This window comes from Mustela putorius, unplaced genomic scaffold (genome assembly GCF_011764305.1).
Source record: "Mustela putorius furo isolate JIRA1106 unplaced genomic scaffold, ASM1176430v1.1 tig00003834_pilon_pilon_pilon, whole genome shotgun sequence".
Taxonomy (NCBI): domain Eukaryota; kingdom Metazoa; phylum Chordata; class Mammalia; order Carnivora; family Mustelidae; genus Mustela; species Mustela putorius.
Genome location: NW_025421987.1, coordinates 47953403 through 47973858, shown reverse-complemented (window position 1 = coordinate 47973858; position 20456 = coordinate 47953403). Strand labels below are relative to the sequence as shown.

Genomic DNA, 20456 nt, shown 5'->3' with positions numbered 1-20456 from the left:
TAAATAAATTTCTAAGTAGGTATTACCTCCCATCTACATTTTCTATTGAAATGCCTTAACTGAAAGGTTTTAGTGATTTCTCTGATTACTCCCAAAACATCCAAACTAAAAGATCTAAGAAAATTGTAACAGCAACTGAAAGACCCTGCGTAACAATAAAGAACCTCTTGCTGATTGCATCCAGTGGCAGTGTTGGATTCTTGGGTAAGGGGACCCACATGTGAAAGCAGACAAAGCAATCTTACAGAAGCAGAAATGGCCGGTTAGCCCACGCATGCGAAGAGAGCGGCGGGAAGGGGGAAACAAAGAGGGGAAGTTAGACCTTACTACTCAGCAGAAAGACATCCTGTCTACGTGACTATGTGGCCATGCAGCCCCCTTGCCTACATGACCATGCCCCTGCTATTAGGAGAGGGTATCTTGTTCAAACAGGAGTTAAGTGTCATGCCTTAGTAGCCAAGCTGTTACAGAAAGGCAAAAGAGCAGTTACATTGAATTCAACCCTGGGGGAAGGGTCTTTTCACTGCAAGGGGAGGAGGGGTACTCTTACACAACAAAAGAGCAGTTAATTATTTAAAGACTGGGGGGGGTCTTTCACAACCATAATGAAAACTAAACCACTAGACATAAAATAAATAACTGTGGGTCTTAAGGTTGAAACATTATAAAATACAAAAAAAACCAAAAACAAAACAAAACCAAAAACCCACACTCTAATAATTTTAAGTATTCAATTTTTTAAACCTAGTATTTATTGTCCTTTTTACTCACCCTGTGCTTCCAATTCAGATTCATCTACAGCTTCCCATTTTGATGGGGCAACTTTAAATATGGGCTCATTCTTCTTTGAGTCCTCAGTTGCATCCACTATTGAGGAAAGATAAGACATTAACCCTGACAACTAGGGGATGACTAAATAGTTCATGAGCATTCACTATATTACTGAAAAGTAAAATAAGGCCACACATGGACTAATAATGCTAGTGTCAAGAATTATGACTAATGACCAAATTTTGAACATGTTATGTGTCAATTCAGAATATACAAGTTATTATGATTTCAAGCAAATGGGGAAGTTGTGGCATTAAAAAAAAAATCTTTATTATCTCTACCTAATTACTGTTTAAACTATACAATTCCCACATTGTTCAATCTTTTCATGTCATTCAAATGTACTAAAGACTGTGTACACTTCCTATTTCCAAAAATGATTTTAGGCAACTAGGAAAACTGAACCCATAAACTATGAACAAAAAGAGAACTGACGAAACAAGGAATCTGGGATGATAAATAAAACTGAGCACAAGATTTTGCCTACAGTCTTCCTGGTCAAATGTATTATTGGGTATTTGAATTTTGAAAAGTCAGAAATAAGAGACAGAAAAAAATAATGACAACTTAAACTTCATCGACATGTGTGGAAATTAAAGAGTTTTGGAATCCAACTTATTAGATCATCAGTTTGAAATCTGAACTTACAAGGCACTCCATCAAGATCATCATCAAGGCTCTTTATAGGGACCCCATCAAGATCATCAATGGGAGTAGCATCAATAGGAATTCCATCCACATCTTCTAGAGGTGCACCATCAAGCTCTTCCTCAATGGGGGCACCATCAAGGTCATCTGGTACATCCTACAGAAACATACACACCATTGTTAACATTTTCCTTTGCTTACTAGTCATATTGCTATAAGATTAATTTACAATATGAAGAAGCTGAGAGGCAACATGGGGGGGTTGTGGGGTAGGGAAAGAATAAATGAAACAAGATGGGATTGGGAGGGAGACAAACCGTAACAGACTCTTAATCTCACAAAACAAACTGAGGGTTGTGGTGGGAGGGTAGGGAGAGGGTGGTTGGGTTATGGACACTGGGGAAGGTATGTGCTATGGTGAGTGCTGTGAAATGTGTAAACCTGGCGATTCACAGACCTGTACCCCTGGGACTAATAATACATTATATGTTAATAAAAACTTTTTTAAAAAAAGATTAATTTGCAATCCAATACAAACCAACCAGCTGGATACTTACATTCCCAGGTACAAAGTGAGGACATATCTAGGATATGATTTATCCTCCTGACAAAGAAGCAGTCATTCTTTCATTATTTATGAAATATCTATCAAGTGTTTACTGAAACCAGGTACACCATGTAAGGGACTGAGATACAATGATGAGCAAAAATGAGTTTGTTCCCTTGGTCATTCCTATAACAGGGCTTACTAGAATATTTTTTGCGGGGGCGGGCGGGGAGAGGCAGGCATATATATTATCACAATATGCAAAGAACCTTTACGGTGACCGCTACAACAAAGAAGTATATCATACTATTCAAGTGTGCGATAAGTATGTTTCACCTAAGAGGTCTGAGAAGGCTCAATGCGGTTATGCTTAACTGACATCTGAAGGATCTCAGATAAACAGGAAATGTTTCAGAGAAAGGGAGGAAAATTTACAAAGGTCTATGGTAGAAGGAAACGTATATAAGAAACTGAAATGAGGCCCATGTGCTTGGAATAGGGGGGCCAATTAGGAGGATCTTGTAGGGGTGAAAGTGAAAATACAATTGGATTAGGATGGTAGAAATGAATATAAAGGATTCACGAAATACTGAGGACGTGAAAAGCCAACAGAATCACGATGAACAGAATCTGCTATCATTGTGGTACATCTCTTCATGTACATATTTATTTATATAGCTACTTTAATAAAATTAAATCGTGCTGTATACAATGCTCTACCACTTCTTTTTTCTACTAATACATTATCTTTTCATGTCATTAAATAAAACACCAGTCGATAGAAATCAATACATGGAGACCAAATGAAAATTAAAAAAAAAAAAAAAGTTCAAAATCTTTAGGACATAGCAAAGGCAGTTTGAAGAGGGAAGTTTGTATCAATACAGGCCTACCTCAAATAAACAAAGAAAAGTCTCAAATATACTATCTAACCTTACATGTGAAAGAATTGGAAAAAGAAAAACAAAGCCCAAAGCTAGTAGGAAGAATAATAAAGATGAGTAGAAATAAAACAGAAACAAAAAGAAAAATTTAAAAAATCAATTAACCCAAGTGCCAGTTCTTAGAAAAGATAAAACTGATAAACCTTTAGCTATTCATCTAGAAAAAAGAAAGGACTCAAATAAATAAAATCAGAAATGAAGCAGAAGTAACAACCAACACCAAAGAAATCAAAGCATTATAACCAAAGCATTATGGAACAAAAAATCATCTGCCAACAAACTGGACAACAGAGAAGAAATGGATAACTTCCTAAAACATACAATCTTCCGAAACTGGAATCAGCAATCAAAAGCCTCCAAACAAACAAAAGTCTAGGGCCAGGTGGCTTTCCAGGTGATTTCAATCTACAGATGCAATGTAATCTCTATCAAAAAACCAAGAGCATCGGAGGCCTGGGTGGCTCAATTGGTTGGGCTGCTGCCTTCATCTCGGGTCATTATCCTGGAGTCCTGGAACTGAGTCCCACATCCAGCTCCCTGCTCAGCTGGGAGCCTGCTTCTCCCTCTTCTCCCTCTGCCTGCTGCTCCCCCTGCTTGTGCTCTCTCTCTGTGTCAAATAAATAAATAAAATCTTCAAAAAAAAAAAAAAAACCAATAGCATTTTTCACAGAACTAGAATAATCCTAAAATTCGTATGGAACCACAAAAGACCTCAAATAGCCGCAGCAATATAAGAACAAGGTGGAGGTATCACAATCCCAGATTTCAAGATATACAAAGCTATAGTAACCAAATTAAGATGGTATTGGGGTGCCTGGGTTGCTCAGGCAGTTAAGCGTCTGACTCTAGGTTTTAGTTCAGATTGTGATTGTGGGACTAAGCCTGGCATCAGGCTCCATGCTCAGCAGGGAGTTTGTTTGTCTCTCTCCCTTTGCTCCTCCCCCTGCTCATGCTCTTTGCTCTCTAAAATAAAATCTTTAAAAAAAAAAAAAAAAAAAAAAAGGGAAGATGGTACTGGCACAAAAAACAGATGCACAGATCAATAGAACAGGATAAATACCCAGAAGTAAACCCACACCTAGATGGTCAATTAGTCAACCACAAAGGAGACAAGAACATTCAATGAGGAAAAGACAGTCTCTTCAACAAATGAACCTGAGAATACTGAATAGATACAATGCAAAAAACAGAACAAAACAAAACAAAACCGAACCACTTTCATACACCATACACAAAAGTCAACTCAAAATGGATTAAATACCTAAATTTAAGACCTGAAACCATGGAACACAGGCAATAATCTCTGGGGCACCGGCCTTAGCAATGTATTTATGGATATGTCTCCCCAAGCAAGGGAAACAAAAGTGAAAATCAACTACTGGTTTTTGATTCTGATGAAGTCCCAAAAGTTTATTTTCGATTTTGTTTCCTTTGCCTTTGGAGACATATCTTGAAAGAAGTTACTGTGGCTGATATCGAAGAGATTACTGCCTATGTTCTCCACTAGGATTCTGATGGATTCCTGTCTCACATTGAGGTCTTTTATCCATTTTGAGTTTATCTTTGTGTACGGTGTAAGAGAATGGTTGAGTTTCATTCTTCTATATATAGCTGTCCAGTTTTCCCAGCACCATTCATTGAAGAGACTGTCTTTTTTCCCACTGTATATTTTTTCCTGTTTTGTCGAAGATTAATTGACCATAGAGTTGAGGGTCCATATCTGGGCTCTCTACTTGGTTCCACTGGTCTATGTGTCTGTTTTTATGCCAGTACCATGCTGTCTTGGTGATCACAGCTTTATAATAAAGCTTAAAATCAGGTCACGTGATGCTCCCAGTTTTATTTTTGTTTTTCAACATTTCCTTAGCAATTCAGGGTCTCTTCTGATTCCATACAAATTTTTGGATTATTTGCTCCAGCTCTTTGAAGAATACCGGTGGAATTTTGATCGGAATGGCATTAAAAGTATAGATTGCTCTAGGCAGTATAGACATTTTAACAATGTTTATTCTTCCGATCCAAAAGCATGGAATGGTCTTCCATCTTTTTGTGTCTTCTTCAATTTCTTTCATGAGTGTTCTGTAGTTCCTCGAGTACAGATCCTTTACCTCTTTGGTTAGGTTTATTCCCAGGTTCTTGGTGCTCTAGTAAATGGAATCGATTCTCTAATTTCCCTTTCTGTATTTTCACTGTTAGTGTATAACAAAGCCTCTGATTTCTGTACATTGACTTTGTATCCTGCCACGTTGCTGAATTGCTGTATGAGTTCTAGAAGTTTGGGGGTGGAGTCTTTTGGGTTTTCCATATAAAGAATCATGTCATCTGCGAAGAGAGAGAGTTTGACTTCTTCATTGCCAATCTGGATACCTTTTACTTCTCTTTGTTGTCTGATTGCTGTTGCTAGGACTTCTAATACTATGTTGAACAAGAGTGGTGAAAGTGGGCATCCTTTCCTTGTCTTGTTCCTGATCTCAACGGGAAGGCTGCAAGCTTTTTCCCATTGAGGATGATATTTGCTGTGGGTCTTTCATAAATAGATTTGACGAAGTTCAGGAATGTTCCCTCTATCCCTACACTTTGAAGCGTTTTAATCAGGAACGGATGCTGGATTTTGTCAAACACTTTTTCTGCATCAAGTGAGAGGACCATGTGGTTCTTCGCTCTTCTCATACTAATTTGTCAACTACTGGGACTATACCAAAACAAAGCTTTTGCACAGAAAAGGAAGCTATCAACAAAACAAAAAAGAGGCAAGCTACCAAAGGGAGATGATGCTTGCAAATGATATACCCAATAAGGGGTTAATATCCAAAATACATAAAGAACTTATACAACTCAACACCAAAATAAAACAAATAATCTGATAAACAAATGGGTGAAGAAGCTGAGCACACATTTTTTCAAAAGACAACAGAGATTGTCAACAGACACATGAAAGGAGGCTCAAAATCCCTAATTATCAAGGAAATGCATATCAAAACCACAAAAAGATGTATCACCTCAAACCAGAATGGCTAGTATCAGAAAGAAAAGAAATAACAGTGTTGGCAAGGATGTGGAGAAAAGGGAACCATCATGTACGGTTTATTGGTGAGAATGTAAACTGATGCAACCACTATGGAAGATAGTAGGCAGATTCCTCAAAAAACTGAGAACAGAAATACTATATGGCCCAATAATTCCACTGGTGGGTATCTACCCAAATAAAACAAAAACACTAATTCAAAAAAATACATGCACCCTGATTTTTATTTCAGCATTATTTATAATAATAGCCAAGATATAAAGATAACCCGAGTGTCTACTGATAGATGAATGGATCAGATGTGATGTACACACACATACACAAATCGTTATCATCAAAAAGAATGGATTCTTGCCATTTGTGACAACAGAGATGGACCTAGAAGGTATTATGCTAAATGAAATATATCAGAGAAAGACAGTATGATTTCACTTATACATGGAATCTAAAAACCAAAACAAGCAGACCAAAACAAAAAACAAAAAAAAAACCTGACTCTTAAACACAGAGAACTGGTAGTTGTCAGAAGGGAGCAAAATAGGTGAAGAGGATTAAGATATACAAACTCCTGTAACAAAGCAAATAAATCACAGATTTAAAAAAACAGCATGCGGAACAGTCAACAATACTGTAATAACACTGTATGGTAACCTTATCATGATGAGCATCAAATAATGTACAGAACTGCTGAATCACTATGCTATACATCTGAAGCTAATAGAACACTGAATGTCAACTATACTTCAATTTAAAAAAAAAAAAATGCAGGTATTAGGGGAAAGAAACCCAGTCACCCAGTTTTCACATAAGGTCACAAAACAGAATTCCTATATACATCATTCCATCTTTCAGGCTCTAGCAATTCCAGAAAAAAAATCCGCAAGTTAGTGATAAACAGTAGTTATTTTTCATAAAGAAATGTTACATCCATAACATACCACACCCCCATAGCATCTCCAGAAATAAATGCTAAAATAATCAAACAAAGACACTGAGTACATACCTCTGTTTCCTTTTCTTCAATAATATTTACAAGTCCTAAGAAAATATTTTGTAGTTTGATCAAAAATGGTTCTGGATAAATTGCCCAATCCTCCCATGCTCTGAAGCAGGTCATTACCCGTTGCTAAATAAGTAGGAAAGAGACAACAAATTATTAATTAGGAAAACACGTCTCAAACTTCATCTCATGAGAAGAGCCATGACAATTTGCTGAATTTTCCTTTAAACCAACATCCTGGATAGAAAATAACTACCATATTTTTAAAAAATCACAAAGTCACCTTCTAACTAAATGGGAATAAAATCAGAAATAAATATAACGAGAAAGCAACAATAACTCTTTTGTTCCTGACCACCTAAGATCAATGTCCCCTACCACTAGTGGTACAAGAGGCCCCATCTGGGAATAATAACTTAGAAATTTATTAAAATTGGTACTAAGGTAGTTCTGACCCAAATTCTTTTATGGTCCAATGATGTACTTTCCTGATTCTCGCTAAGACTTTTCCTCTGTCCCATCCCTGAACTTTTCTATAAGCTCTGATTTATGGTCAAAATTTAAGGTCAAAAAATTTTTAAAAGGAGTTGTTTAAATTCTCTAAATGGTGGGGTCATTAGGCATCTCTTCCCAGTCTAAAAATTTCATTAATAGAATTCTTCGTCTCATGAAAGCAGTATCTATTTATTCCATTATATGCAAGGTACTTTGTTTAGCTTTTCTTAACATTGGTCTACAGCTAAGAGATAATAAAAAGTAACTAAATGTATCTTCTAAACATGAATAACTAAATTGTGTTTCTACTCCAGTCTAATTATATATACCATTACAAAACAAGTGATGTTCTGAACGGTTTTTTGTGCAAAAACTAGTATGTAAAACATTTAAATGTAAGACTTCAAACTAAAACACCCAACAAAATAACACTACATATTTCAAACTTTCAGGCTTTTTGGTACTGAAGATGAAATGGCAGTAAATTTTAAAGCAATAATTTCTGAAAGATTCATGTTATGTCTTATACTTGTCCTATGTACTTTTCTAGCCCTCCAATGTGCTTGCCAGCCCCTACCACATTTCACACTAGGGAAAAAAAACAATAAACATACCTTAAAGTTTTCAGACTGTAAATGGCCTTGAATTGTACGATAGGTAGCATTGAGGTCTGAAAATATCTGACATAACTTTGTTTCAAAACTGAAATTCAAATAATACATATTTAACAGAGTTTATTTAAAAACCTCTATCTACTTCAGCATGCTATCCAATGAAAACCTCTCCTGAACTTAAAAAAAAGTATAAATAAATTAATCAAGTAATTCTTTAAAAATAAAGAACTAGGTACCTAAACTCTTAAAACTGTAACTGAACTCTTTATTCTGAGTTATTCTCCTGCAAAGAATTAGCTTCTTCGATTAACAAGAAACTACATTTTGGATACTTTATGCTACCTAAACTGATCTCTTCATGCTAGGAAAAGTGACTTGTCCAAGGCAAAAGAAAAAGAAAAACCTAATAACAACTAAGGTTAGGATCCACATCTCCAAATTTCATTTCAGAATCAGCTCTTAGAGGAAAGTATCCCTGATTCATAAAATAAACACCAAACACAAATTCTGAAGAATAATTATATGTTAATTACAATAGAGCAACATAATTTCCTATTAACTAGGAAAACAATCACTGTGAACTACAAAATGATCAAAAGAGAACATAGATTCTATAAACAGTTTATATTCTATCTTTGGTCTCTTCCCTTATGTTTGCCATTATTTCTATTTGTTTCAGTTTATTTACTACACAAGTGGCTAAATATGCAATAAAGTTTTTTAACCCTTATTTGTTGTAATTTATCAAGAAACTGGTATGAAAACTTTCCAAACATTTAGCTTAAAGTGGTTTAATGAATGCAACCCAATTTTTTAGAAAACTCTATTAAACTAAGAAGAAATACAAATTATTTCTTATCACTGAAACTATCAATTAACCAAAAAAATCCTCTTCTCTGAATTCCTTACCCTTAATGTTTTATTTCAGGAATATCCTCTTACACCATTATACTTACAATTTTCTATAATATGAAGCATTGGCAACTTTGGCTGAAGAATTATACAAAACATCAGAAACCAAATATAATCTGGCAATCTAGAATACCAAAAGATAACATAAGAGATTAAAAACAAAAACCTATAGCAAATAATGTATCTAGAAAAAATTCCTTATTTTTTGCCATCAGTGGCATACAGCTAATGTTTAGCTATAATACTAACAGCTAATTATAGGAGTTAAGAAATTCAACATTACCAGAGCCACTACTTTGACAAGGATAAAATACGTTTCAACCTGTTGATAACCTGTGTACTGATTAACGTAACAAGTTTCCCCAGACAGGAGGAAAATTAGACCGCATGGGAAAGATCTCTTCGGTCAAGTTCTTCATGCAAAACCAATTTCAATAAAAAAGAAGTCAACCGTTATCTCTCTTTTACTTAAATAAATGTTCCAGAAAGAGAAAATCATTCCCATACCTTTTTGGGGAGGGGTGTCTTTAAGATGGACAATGACTCAGTAATGCAATCCACTATTTCTTCGGCAGCTTCAGCATTATTAAGACAGAAAACCATTGCATCTCCAATATCATTTTTCCTTGGAGTTAACCCCCGCAGGATTTCTTCTAATTTGTCCCTCTGTCTGAATACAAATGTTTTTAACTTACAAATATTTACAGATAGAAACTTCAAATGTCATTATAGTTTCTGCTCACAAACTAATTTCTTTAAAACCTACTTGGATAAAATTCTGAAGACTAAATTGTATGAAGTCTGATTTTCAAGAGTATTTGAGTTTCCTAGTCCTATTATCCCATTACAGTGGGGAAGGAAGGGAAGCCTTCATGTTTTTTACTCTCTTTTGAAGGAAGTCAGTTACTTTAGCACTTTTGCATCAGATCAGAAACAGGTTAAAGCCGGTGGTGGCAAACTTCACAAAAAATCAGACAGTAAATATTTTAGGCTTTGCAGGTCTACTGACTCATAGTTACTTGACTCCACTGCTATTAACACTAAAGCAGCCATAAACCACATATAAAAGGCAGTTTGGCGGGGGAGGTGCTGGCAGGGGGCGCAAGAAGTGTAGAGCATGACTGTGATCCAATAAAACTACAAAAACAGGAGATAGCCAGATTTAGCCTACAGACTGAGCTTGAAGACCTGGGCAAAAGTAATGAGGAAAATACATCTTCAGAAGCAAATATGCTTCAAATATATATAGCTCTCCATTAGCAAAGGCTCTCACAAACAATGCACCAGTGCAACTAATACTAAAATTTAGACTATGAAGTGGAGTACATAAACCCACATGCCATGATCTTTTAGTCAATTTCTCCCCATGAGGTATACAGAACTTCCTTTTAATATTTAATAGTTATATCTGTTTCTGATTCTTAAACCAGACTAACCTCACTGTACCCATAATGACTGAACACTAATAAGTATGTTCGCATGGTGTACAACTCTTGGGGAAAGACTCTGCATAATCAACCATCTGACTTCACAAAGCTCCACAGTAATTTTTTCCTCTTTAATGTTGCATTCAGGGAGGCTAGAATTCTAAAGATCCCAAGATAATTTCTGTAGAGTCACAAGTATTCCACTGCTAGAGAATCATTACTTAAGAGATTATCACTGTCTTTTATCTGCAGGAAAAGACAGAGGTCAATAGGCCACATACTTACACTTGCCAAGATTTTTAAAATAACTAAACACATGTATTTTAAAAACAGTCACAAGAAAAAACATTTTATTTTAGGGCTAACATCTTAGTAATAAGATCACTAATTAACACAATTATTACAGAACTTTTCTTAATATGTAACAGGAAAAGAAAAAAATTCTTACTCTTCCTTAAGTGCTCCCTTTTTACTTGGCTCCTCTACAAAAGCTTCTGTTTCTTGCTCTTCTGACATCCCATGCAGGTATGGATTTAATGGTGGTGGCCTCCAAAAAGATCCATTTTTGAACATACGAAAATCCTCTGTCCGCCACTTAGTCGGAGAATCTCCCTAATAAATGTCCAGAATGTTACTAGGCAAAATACCTCAGAGTCAAAATTAACAAAGTAATTGATTCCACTTGCCTGCAGAATAGAATAAAGCTTCCACCTATAGTAAACATGGGCTGGTGTCTGGTTTTCAAATAAGAACCTAAAACAAAACAAACAAAAAAATACATTCTTTAACAAAGAAGCGTCTTCAAGTAAACATAAACAAGTGAGAAATACTATCTGCCTACCTCATTTGAAGTAAAACCAAAAGCAAAGATCACTGAAGAAAAATCCTCATCCACTGCCTTCTGCCATCAATCCTCTTCCTCGCCCTAGCCCCTACACTGCCTTTGTGACTGACATTAACACTCAGGAGGTATGTATGCATCTTATTGAGTCTTACAATTTTATTGAATACTTAGAAGTCAGATATTATACCTGGCGATAGATTTTCCCAAGATAGAAATTTCAAAAGCAGTGGTTTTTAAATGACTTAGTAGTGCTAAATGAATGTCTTAGACACCGTATCTGTTAAGAAGATAACCAATTTTCTACGAAGCTCTATTGTTCTACTATGAATGAGTCAGTGAAAAACATGAAGAGTAGTGTCTTCCTCCTAGAGGAAGAGGAATAACTTAAATGCTATTTAAGTAGCCTAAATCAAAATCAGACATAAAACTGACCCAAGTACATCCTAGTCTAATTACTAAAACTTCCTTCTCATTCCATTGCAAAAACAACTCCATACTTTTAGAACTTTATTCTCCGAAATATTTTCAGCTCCAAAAAATAAGTAAAAAGTATTTCTTAAATGCAAACCTAAGGATAAAAAAATTGTGGTAAATACATGTAATGGACTATTATACAGTTTTAAAAGGTAAGGAAATTCTGACACACTCTTCAACATGGATGAACCTTGAAGATATTATGTTAATTGAAATAAGCAAGTCTCAAAGTACTAAATGATTTCACTTATATGAGGTAACTAGAGTAAACATATTACAAGAGACAGAAAGTAGAATGGGAGCTACCAGAGGCGGAAGGACCCAGGGAATGGGGAGTTATTGTTCAAGAGGTACAATTTCAGTTAAGGGAGATGAGAAAATTTCTAGAGATAGACAATGGTGGTGATTTTCACAAAAATGTGAATGCACATGATGCCACTCAACTATATCTGTTAAAATGGCAAAAACAGTACATTTTCTATTATATGTATATTATACCACAATAAAAAAATGCACACCTGAACATAGGATTGTTGATTTCTCTGTTCATAATCATAGCTTCAAACATTGGCCCTTCACGTACAACAAACTCTATCATTCGGTGTATCAGGGCGAGCAAATTCCTACAACAACAACACAGTTAAAGAAAATGGATTCAGACCTACCACTATATAAAACTATACTTGACCTAAGTTACTATAATTGTGCAGAAAAAGATTATTCTGCTGACTAATACAAAATTTTATACCTGGAGCATATGTTAATGCCTTGTGCATTAAGAGGGAGTGGGTCAATGGGGATAAGGTAGTGGGAGGGGAAGGGAAGATGAAGGGAGGGAGGGAAACCACAACACAGCTTCATAGCAATAAAGATTTTTTTCTAAATGCCACTTAATTTTATTTTCCAAATGCAAAACATTAAATTATGAATCACAACTAATTGGAAAGCTGCAAATATATAAAATGAGTAAACTTAGAGCTTACATATTATCAAAGCCATCTAAAAACGTACACACTATCTCAGTTTTAAAAGAAAATATTCCTAAACCAAGCACTTTTGTGGTGGTATTGAAATGTTATATACATTGCTATAATTTAGAAAAAATCCAAAACTATTTAACAAGTTTAAGGCCTGATTTAATAAAAAATCCATCCAACTCTTGTGCTTTTCTGGTACACATACAGCAGATGGAGTTTTTATTGAATCTGACCTTTAATGAGGCAACATCCCTTTGGATCACACTTCAAACTAGTTCACACAACTCATCACATGTATAATTCTGCCTGCGTACTATAACTCAATGAAGCAATTATATTGCCAAAGCCTTAAATGGAGTCCTCTTTACAAAATATTCCAAAATAAGGGACATGGTGAGATGCCTCTCCCATTTTTCATAACAATTACTTTCCAATATTTAAGCCAAGAAGAAACCTGTAACTTTTTAGTACAGTCATTTTATTGGTTGGGCTCATAGAAAAATCTTTATTTTTAAAATCTAGGTCCTAAAATCATGTGATTTAAACACTATTTTAGATACTGATTACAACATCAAGCAAAAATGACTCAGCTTATTATAAGCTGCTTTTGATTTCTCACTTCACCAGTCCCCCAGCATATAGACTAGGCAAATAGCAATTGGGAAAAGCAAAAGGATATTGGCTCTTGGTACAAGGCACACACCAAATTACACCTTTAGCATTCCCAACTCAAATTAAGTTCATGTAATTGCTAGAATATAAATAAATATATAGTTATAGAATAAGACATTGTTTTGGCTCTATAATGCCCTGCTTCAGAGTACATAAACAATAAAGTAATTTATTTCATGGTCATTGTAGTTATTTTCTCCCATTTCAAACAAACCTACTTAAATGGACACTAAAATCTCTATATAGTGAAAAAAATTAATTTTTTTGACCTTCTCTAGGTCAAAAAAATTATATGAAAGTTTAAATCTTTAATATAGGGGAAACTATATATTTAAAACTATTAATTCAACCTCAAATTGTTAAAACAAAAAACCAAAAGCAACACTTAATTTTACACCTAAAAATTACTTTTCTTTCACAGAAGTACTAATTATTCTGCAATATGCAGTTCTTGTTACCAAATGACAATGTATTCTGAGCATCCATATAGTTAATGATACTATTTTGAGGGAAGGGAGATAAAGGTAAGCTATGATTCAGTTCCAAAATTCCCACTGGTATGTGTCAAATTAAAGTGAAGGGAAATTTTATATAAATATCGTAATATATAAAATGAATTACTGGAGAACAAATACTATCATCCAGAAACTTGTATGAATTAAGTCAAATGCAACTTGACTTGAATATTATAAATTAAAAATGATTTAGCAAGTTTAAAACAAAGGATTCACTGTAATGGTGAGTTAAGACTTTTCAACAAAATGTATACTCAAAATTTAGTTTAGAAATAAGCTGAGCCACATGTAAAGCTACTATGGAATATGCTTTTTGAATACTACAAAAATACTTTCCTGTGAATGCTTTATCAGTGGAAAAATAACCCACTATAGTTTTAAACAGGCTTGTAAACTGATAAAATGTATTTTTAGAAAATTTAAAGTTTTTCATGTGATTATTTAAAATCAAAATCTGACAATTAGTTGTTGCTAACCTGAATTCAAGATTATTAAAAGAATTGTAATCACAATTTTTTCCTAAAGATTGTGTATTTAACATCATTCTTAAAAGGGTGACTGTTCTACTAGAATGAAACAGTGTAGTACAAAAAGATGATATATTTTAAAGTGCATTATTTTATTTTAAAATGGCAATTATCTTACTCTGGGCAACAATAACCAAAAAAAAAAAAAAAGAAAAAAAGAAAGAAAAACCAAAAAATTGTCTCTCAGTTATAATAAAACCACATTTATTGGAGTCGATCGTACCAATGTCTGGTCAAAAACTGTATACTTTCCCAATCCATCCCATGATGTTTTCCTGGTCCCCCGCTGCCGCAGACAGTTCAGCTGGTGTTGCTCACCAAGGCCAATGTCAAAGAGAATTTGGTATTCTTTTGTGTTCATTTATTATTCAACCAGTGTTGTGTTCCTGTGTTTGGGAAAAGGCTTAGCTTGACTGAGCAAGAGCATACCTAGAGCATGAATTCTTCTGCTTGATCATTATGTTTAAAAAGAAAAAAAAAGGAAAATAAAAGAATTCCAAATACCTTTTGTTACCATGAAAAAAATTTTCTAGCCATGTTCAATGTTCATAAGGATAATAGGAATTCCTAATCAATTAGAAAAAAAACAAAACTATGCTCTTCAGTAAGGAGAACTCAAACTAAGGTTACATATTAAACACAGATCATTCAGGAACCAAGACACACACACCCCCATACAAAAAAAAAAAAAAAAAAAAGGTTGGGTCAAATTCCAACATTACATACAATTTAAGATACATTTAAAACACCTACTTTCCCCGCACAATAGTCTAATATTATTAGACTAACAACTCTAGATTAAATCTATCAAACACATTCTAACTACTAATGCTATAAAATTCCCTACTTTGGTAACAATAAAAACAAAAAGATAATGACATAAAATTGCAATATACTATAGTCAAATATCCCCCCCAAAAAGTACTGGGAAGGAACCATTGCTCAGTCAAGATATTACCTTTTCCTGAACACCATTTTTTTTTTAATTCAGAAGGGGATATTGTCTATATTTAGATCAGTAATAATAAAGAAAAACATGTACCTTTCTGTTGGGATAACCACTTTGACTATGGCTTGCGACAGAGTCTGTATATGAAGTCACATCAGATAATAAACATAGAATATGTGAGTATTGTTAACAAGTAACAAGCAAAAATATACATAATGCATTGAAAACACTACACATCTAATCACAAGTTTTGCAGGCAATCACTGCATTTGAAGTAATTATACACTAAGCAATTACATAAATGCAAATGGATGTGTTCAGTGAACAATAAATGTTCACCAAATGCAAAGAATCAGAACATTCCTGCCAGAATGCACATCAATGCACTGAAATAGGTACTACACTGAGAATTATCAGATAAAGATTTTAATTTGTGAAATAATTAACTGTTTGCCTCTGACCATACAGTTTGCTACTTTGTTCCCAAGCCTTTAAAACCAGCCCTGTCATTTTAAGTGTAATTATTTCATAACAGAACCAACAAATTCTTATAAACTTGAAATTAAGTTGGTTTTGTGTTTAATAAAAAGAAAATACTCACCCTTTGCTTTTACTAGAGTAGTTAACTGCTTTTTAAAAAAAACCACATATGTTCTCAAATACTCTAATACCTCAGATCTTGAGAACTAAGTTAGCTAACAGCCATCCAAACAGTTTAACTATTTAGGTCTTTCTAAATGAAAAGTCACTTAACCAAATACAGAGTAACACTTTCTCAGAACAAAGTAAATTTAGATACTGCACTTAAGCAAACCTGGATACAATAGTGGACAAAGAAAAAAAACTTAAGTGGTCAAAAAAGGAATGGTAGCCACAAATAAAAATATGACCTAGTATTTCAATACACGGTTTCCATGGGCTAAGGCAGGGAACACATCTACTTATTTCTTAAGAGTTGTCAAACAGAATTACACACACATTTTCTATAAAATTATTGAAAAGAAATACTACCACAGATTTAGTATTTACAAATTAGATGCGGCCCTATGTACATTTTTTAAATTACCTTCTCAAAATCCTCCTTGTTTTTAGGTGGCGGTAACATTGGAGCATTGGGGTTTTTTAACCTCTCTCTAGGCTGCGCATTAAAAGGCAGTCCTGATGGAGGTGGGGGAAGCGTATGTTCCATCATAGAAGGCGGAATGTATATTGGATGTGGAGGAATAGGTACAGCTTTACCCCAACCTAACTTCATTTCAAATGACATAATCATCTTTCCTGCAAAAAAGAAAAGAAAGGTCACCCTGGTAATTCTCAAAACAAAATAAAAGACTTCTGTTAATTTGAATTAATTCCCATGTTTAACCTTTCCATTTTTGGTCCATTTTTTCCCTAGAGTTTTTATACTTTTCAGAACCAGAAAAAAAAACCTGAATTCTATAGTATACAATAGAAACTTTCTTACCATTTAAATTTTTTAAAGCTCTTTCAGCATCTCTTCTATTCATAAAAGCCACAAAGCCACAATTTCTCTCTCTTGCTCTTTCTTCATCAGTTCTAGGCCACATAATTTTCACACTGGCTAATGGTCCAAATCTTCCAAATTCTTGACAAAGCATTTCTTCATTCATCTATTTAAAGGCATAAAAGAAAATGAATACATAAATAAAAATAAAAGACATAAGAGTTTTTTCGATACGTAGTAAAAAAGGGGAAAATCTATGCAACAGAAAGCAAATTTTTACAAAATGAAGAGTGAGATATATTAATGCTACAATTTTCCATTCAAGTACTAGGACCCTATAAAGGTAAAAACCTTGCCCTCAAGGTACATTCACAAATATTTTCATACTAGAAACACAAGTAAGTGTTCAAGGTGAAGAGGCTGGGTGGCAAAAGAAAAAGCACACTTCTACATCCCCTCCTGCTCCTTCTGAGATCCTGCATCTAAAATAAGCTGTTCTTCACCAGTGGCTTGTTTCAGTCAGCTCTGATTATCTCAATTAAGGCAAAGAGAAAGTATATGTTGCTGATGAAAGTTAAAAAAAAAAAAAAGGCACCTAATCACTTTTCCCCCCCAGCACCCAACAAAACAGTAAATACCCAATGAGGTCCAAAATATATACAATTATGGGTGCCTGGGTATCTCAGTGGTTGGGCATCTGCTTCAGACTCAGGTCATGATCCCAGGGTCCTGGGATGTCGGACTTCTTGCTCACCAGGGAGCCTGCTTCTCCCTCTGCCTCTGACCCTTCCCACTGCATGTGTGCACATGTGCACACACACATACTCTCTCTCAAATCTTTGGGAAGGGGAAAAAACCTGTAATTTTTTAAAAAGAGCATACTATGTATAACCACCACCATTTTCCCCATAACACAAGAAACACTGAAGTAAGGAAAAGAATTCAAACATAAAAGACAGAAGTACAAATTACTAGTCTGTTACGATGAAGAGAAAATAGAAAAAGGACGTCCATTAAGGAAGCATGCTATGCATAAGAGGGTAGTCTCAAAAGAACACTGTCAACCACTGGACACATCCTGATTTGATAAATAAAATCAGTATACAGTAAGACATTTCAAATTCAGATAGTCTAGTTACAGAAAGTGGAGATAAGTCCTTAAGAACTGTAGCAAGCCAATACCAGTCCACACCACTAAGGCTCAATTTTCTAAGATAATTTTTAAGACTTCAGTAGCCTTTAGGTTTCACCGAACTTGCTTACTTCAGATTCTTGACTTTATTTTTTACTGGCAAAGTAGTTTTCTTCCATAATTATAAAGAATATGAGCCAACATTCATCTAACTTTTCTAAGATTACCTGTGGATTAATGTTTCCAAGATATAAATTAGTAGTGCTTGGATCTCCTACATCATGTGAGCCAGGTGCATAATCATCAAGAACTAGGACAAAGAGGGATAAAAAAATTATAACCTGCAAAATACAAGGTTTGGACAATTTCTATTAATTAAAAAAGCAAAAAACTGTATTACCACCAGATGATCTATTTCTTCTTGAAGGCGCATCCACTTTAAAAGAGGGAAAAGCAAACAAGTCTTAGTTTTTAGAATAGTTAATCACAAATATAAACATTAAAATAAATGCCACTTACTAGAACGACGCTGGCCATCAGAATCTGACTGAGGTGGCTCAAATCGGCTTAACCTGCCTTTTGTTTTATGTCTCTCATCACGCTCTTCCTGAATTCTGTTGAAAACATTTATAATCACTAATAATGAGGCAAAAGTTATTTATTCACATTTATTAGGAATACAACTTATCCAGGTACTATGTTCATATAACTTGAAATACTTTTGAGTAATTAAATGCCAGTACCAATAACCAGGATGAAAGAATCCCTCAGCTATAACAATCATAAGCAAATTTCTGGTATGTCATGCAAGCATTAGAATACAAAGCTCACTTCTAAGGTGAGAAGAAAATTCAACAATAAAACATTAAAACAAACTGAATTTGTTCTTTCTTGGTTAAGTCTGCTCACTGCTCAGTAACCGCATTTTTTCCACTGCAAACAGGACTCCGGACATGAGATAAATCAATTGAATTGCATCCATATTATGCTACCAACCTCAATGCTGGATGAAATGCTAATTCATTTTCAAACATACCCTAAAAAAAAAGAAATCACTATAATTTCTAAAACAACCTCATCATAGGTTAAGGCCTTTCGTGATAACTAATTGGTACTCTACATTCTTCATACCTGCATCTCTAAGTATCAGCTCAATATACCTATGACAGCCATTCTCCGCACTATAAAACTTACTGTTTCAATTCTTCTTTGAAGAGTTCCAAATTGCTTTTTTTCTTTTCCTTCTCCCCTTTCTTCAGTGGCTATGAAGGATATGACAAGTTATACTTCAAACAAAACATGGTCAAACAAAATTAATGGTTCAATAATCAGATCATTTTAAATAATTTTTGAGTACCAATTATGTTCTAATTATTTAAATTAAAAAGAATGTCTCTGTTCTCACTGTACTTCCTTTTCTCGTCAATTAAGAATTTAACAATTCAATTATTAAGGCAATTAAAGAAAATGACGAGTAGTCTTAAAGTAAAGGAACCACAAACTTTATCTCCCAAATGCCTGTGATACTTAGGCCTCAATATTGTTAGAGGGAGCAAAACTAAAGAACATAAAGTAACTGAACTGCCAAGTGACTGCCATGAGCAACCATTGAAAATATGCACTTCTTCAAAACAATCACCTTAGGAGGACTATGAATTATTAAAATAATCAGTAACATCTTGGAACACCTCTTTTAAAACTGCTTTTGAGATCCCTTTCTTAGAAGTGCCAAAATAATGCAATGGGGAAAAACAGCCTTTTTTTCCCCCCAGAAACAGTGTGAAAACAATAGAATATCCACATGCAAGAAAAACTGAAGTTGGTACTCTTCTCCACACCACACACAAAAATTAACTCAAATGATTCACACACCTAAATTTAAGCACAAAAACTATAAAACTCTTAAAAAAAAAACTATAAAACTCTTAAGAGAAAAACATAGGAATAACTCTTCATGACTTTGAAAGAGGCAATGGTTTCTTAGATATGACATCAAAAAGCACACCTGCCATAAGAAAAAATCTGATAAACTCAACTTCATCATAATTAAAAACTTTTGTGTTTCAAAGGACACTATCAATAAAGGACAAAGACAACTCACAGAATGGGAGAAAACATGTGCAAATCGTATAGCTGATAAGAGACTTGACTCTAGGAAGTGGAAAATGCAACAGAAAAGACAACAAATAGCCCAACTAAAAAATGGGCCAAGGATATGAAAGACATTTCTCCACAGAAGACTACAAATGGATGATAAACACATAAAAAGATGTCTGACGTCATTAGGGAACTGCAAATCATGCCCACGATTAGGTACAAATTCATACCCACTAAGATGACTAAAATTTTAAAAACAGACAATTTTAACAAGTGTTGGTGAAGACATGTAAAAAAATTAGAACCCTGGTAATGATGCTGATGGGACTGTAAAATGGTACAGCTAATTTAGAAATGAGTT

The 20456-nt window shown here is 34.4% G+C and overlaps 1 protein-coding gene across 3 annotated transcripts in view; it reads right to left on the bottom strand.

The window, feature by feature from the left end:
- LOC101693202 (U2 snRNP associated SURP domain containing) overlaps nt 1-20456 on the bottom strand; it is a 53910-nt gene that overhangs the window by 15243 nt on the left and 18211 nt on the right. Inside the window, exons 7-22 of one of the 3 annotated variants that reach the window (XM_004754466.3) lie at nt 19193-19260; nt 18518-18612; nt 18399-18434; nt 18226-18308; nt 16867-17032; nt 16468-16679; nt 15495-15538; nt 12280-12384; nt 11130-11196; nt 10892-11055; nt 9524-9686; nt 9061-9140; nt 8105-8192; nt 6999-7121; nt 1480-1636; nt 772-867 (exon numbers count right to left, since the gene is read on the bottom strand). In XM_004754466.3, the coding sequence (XP_004754523.1) occupies nt 772-867; nt 1480-1636; nt 6999-7121; nt 8105-8192; nt 9061-9140; nt 9524-9686; nt 10892-11055; nt 11130-11196; nt 12280-12384; nt 15495-15538; nt 16468-16679; nt 16867-17032; nt 18226-18308; nt 18399-18434; nt 18518-18612; nt 19193-19260 (1747 nt within the window). Of the gene's footprint in view, nt 1-771; nt 868-1479; nt 1637-6998; nt 7122-8104; nt 8193-9060; nt 9141-9523; nt 9687-10891; nt 11056-11129; nt 11197-12279; nt 12385-15494; nt 15539-16467; nt 16680-16866; nt 17033-18225; nt 18309-18398; nt 18435-18517; nt 18613-19192; nt 19261-20456 lie in introns of those variants that run through there. The other 2 variants (XM_004754467.3, XM_045088480.1) reach the window with 2 other exon arrangements.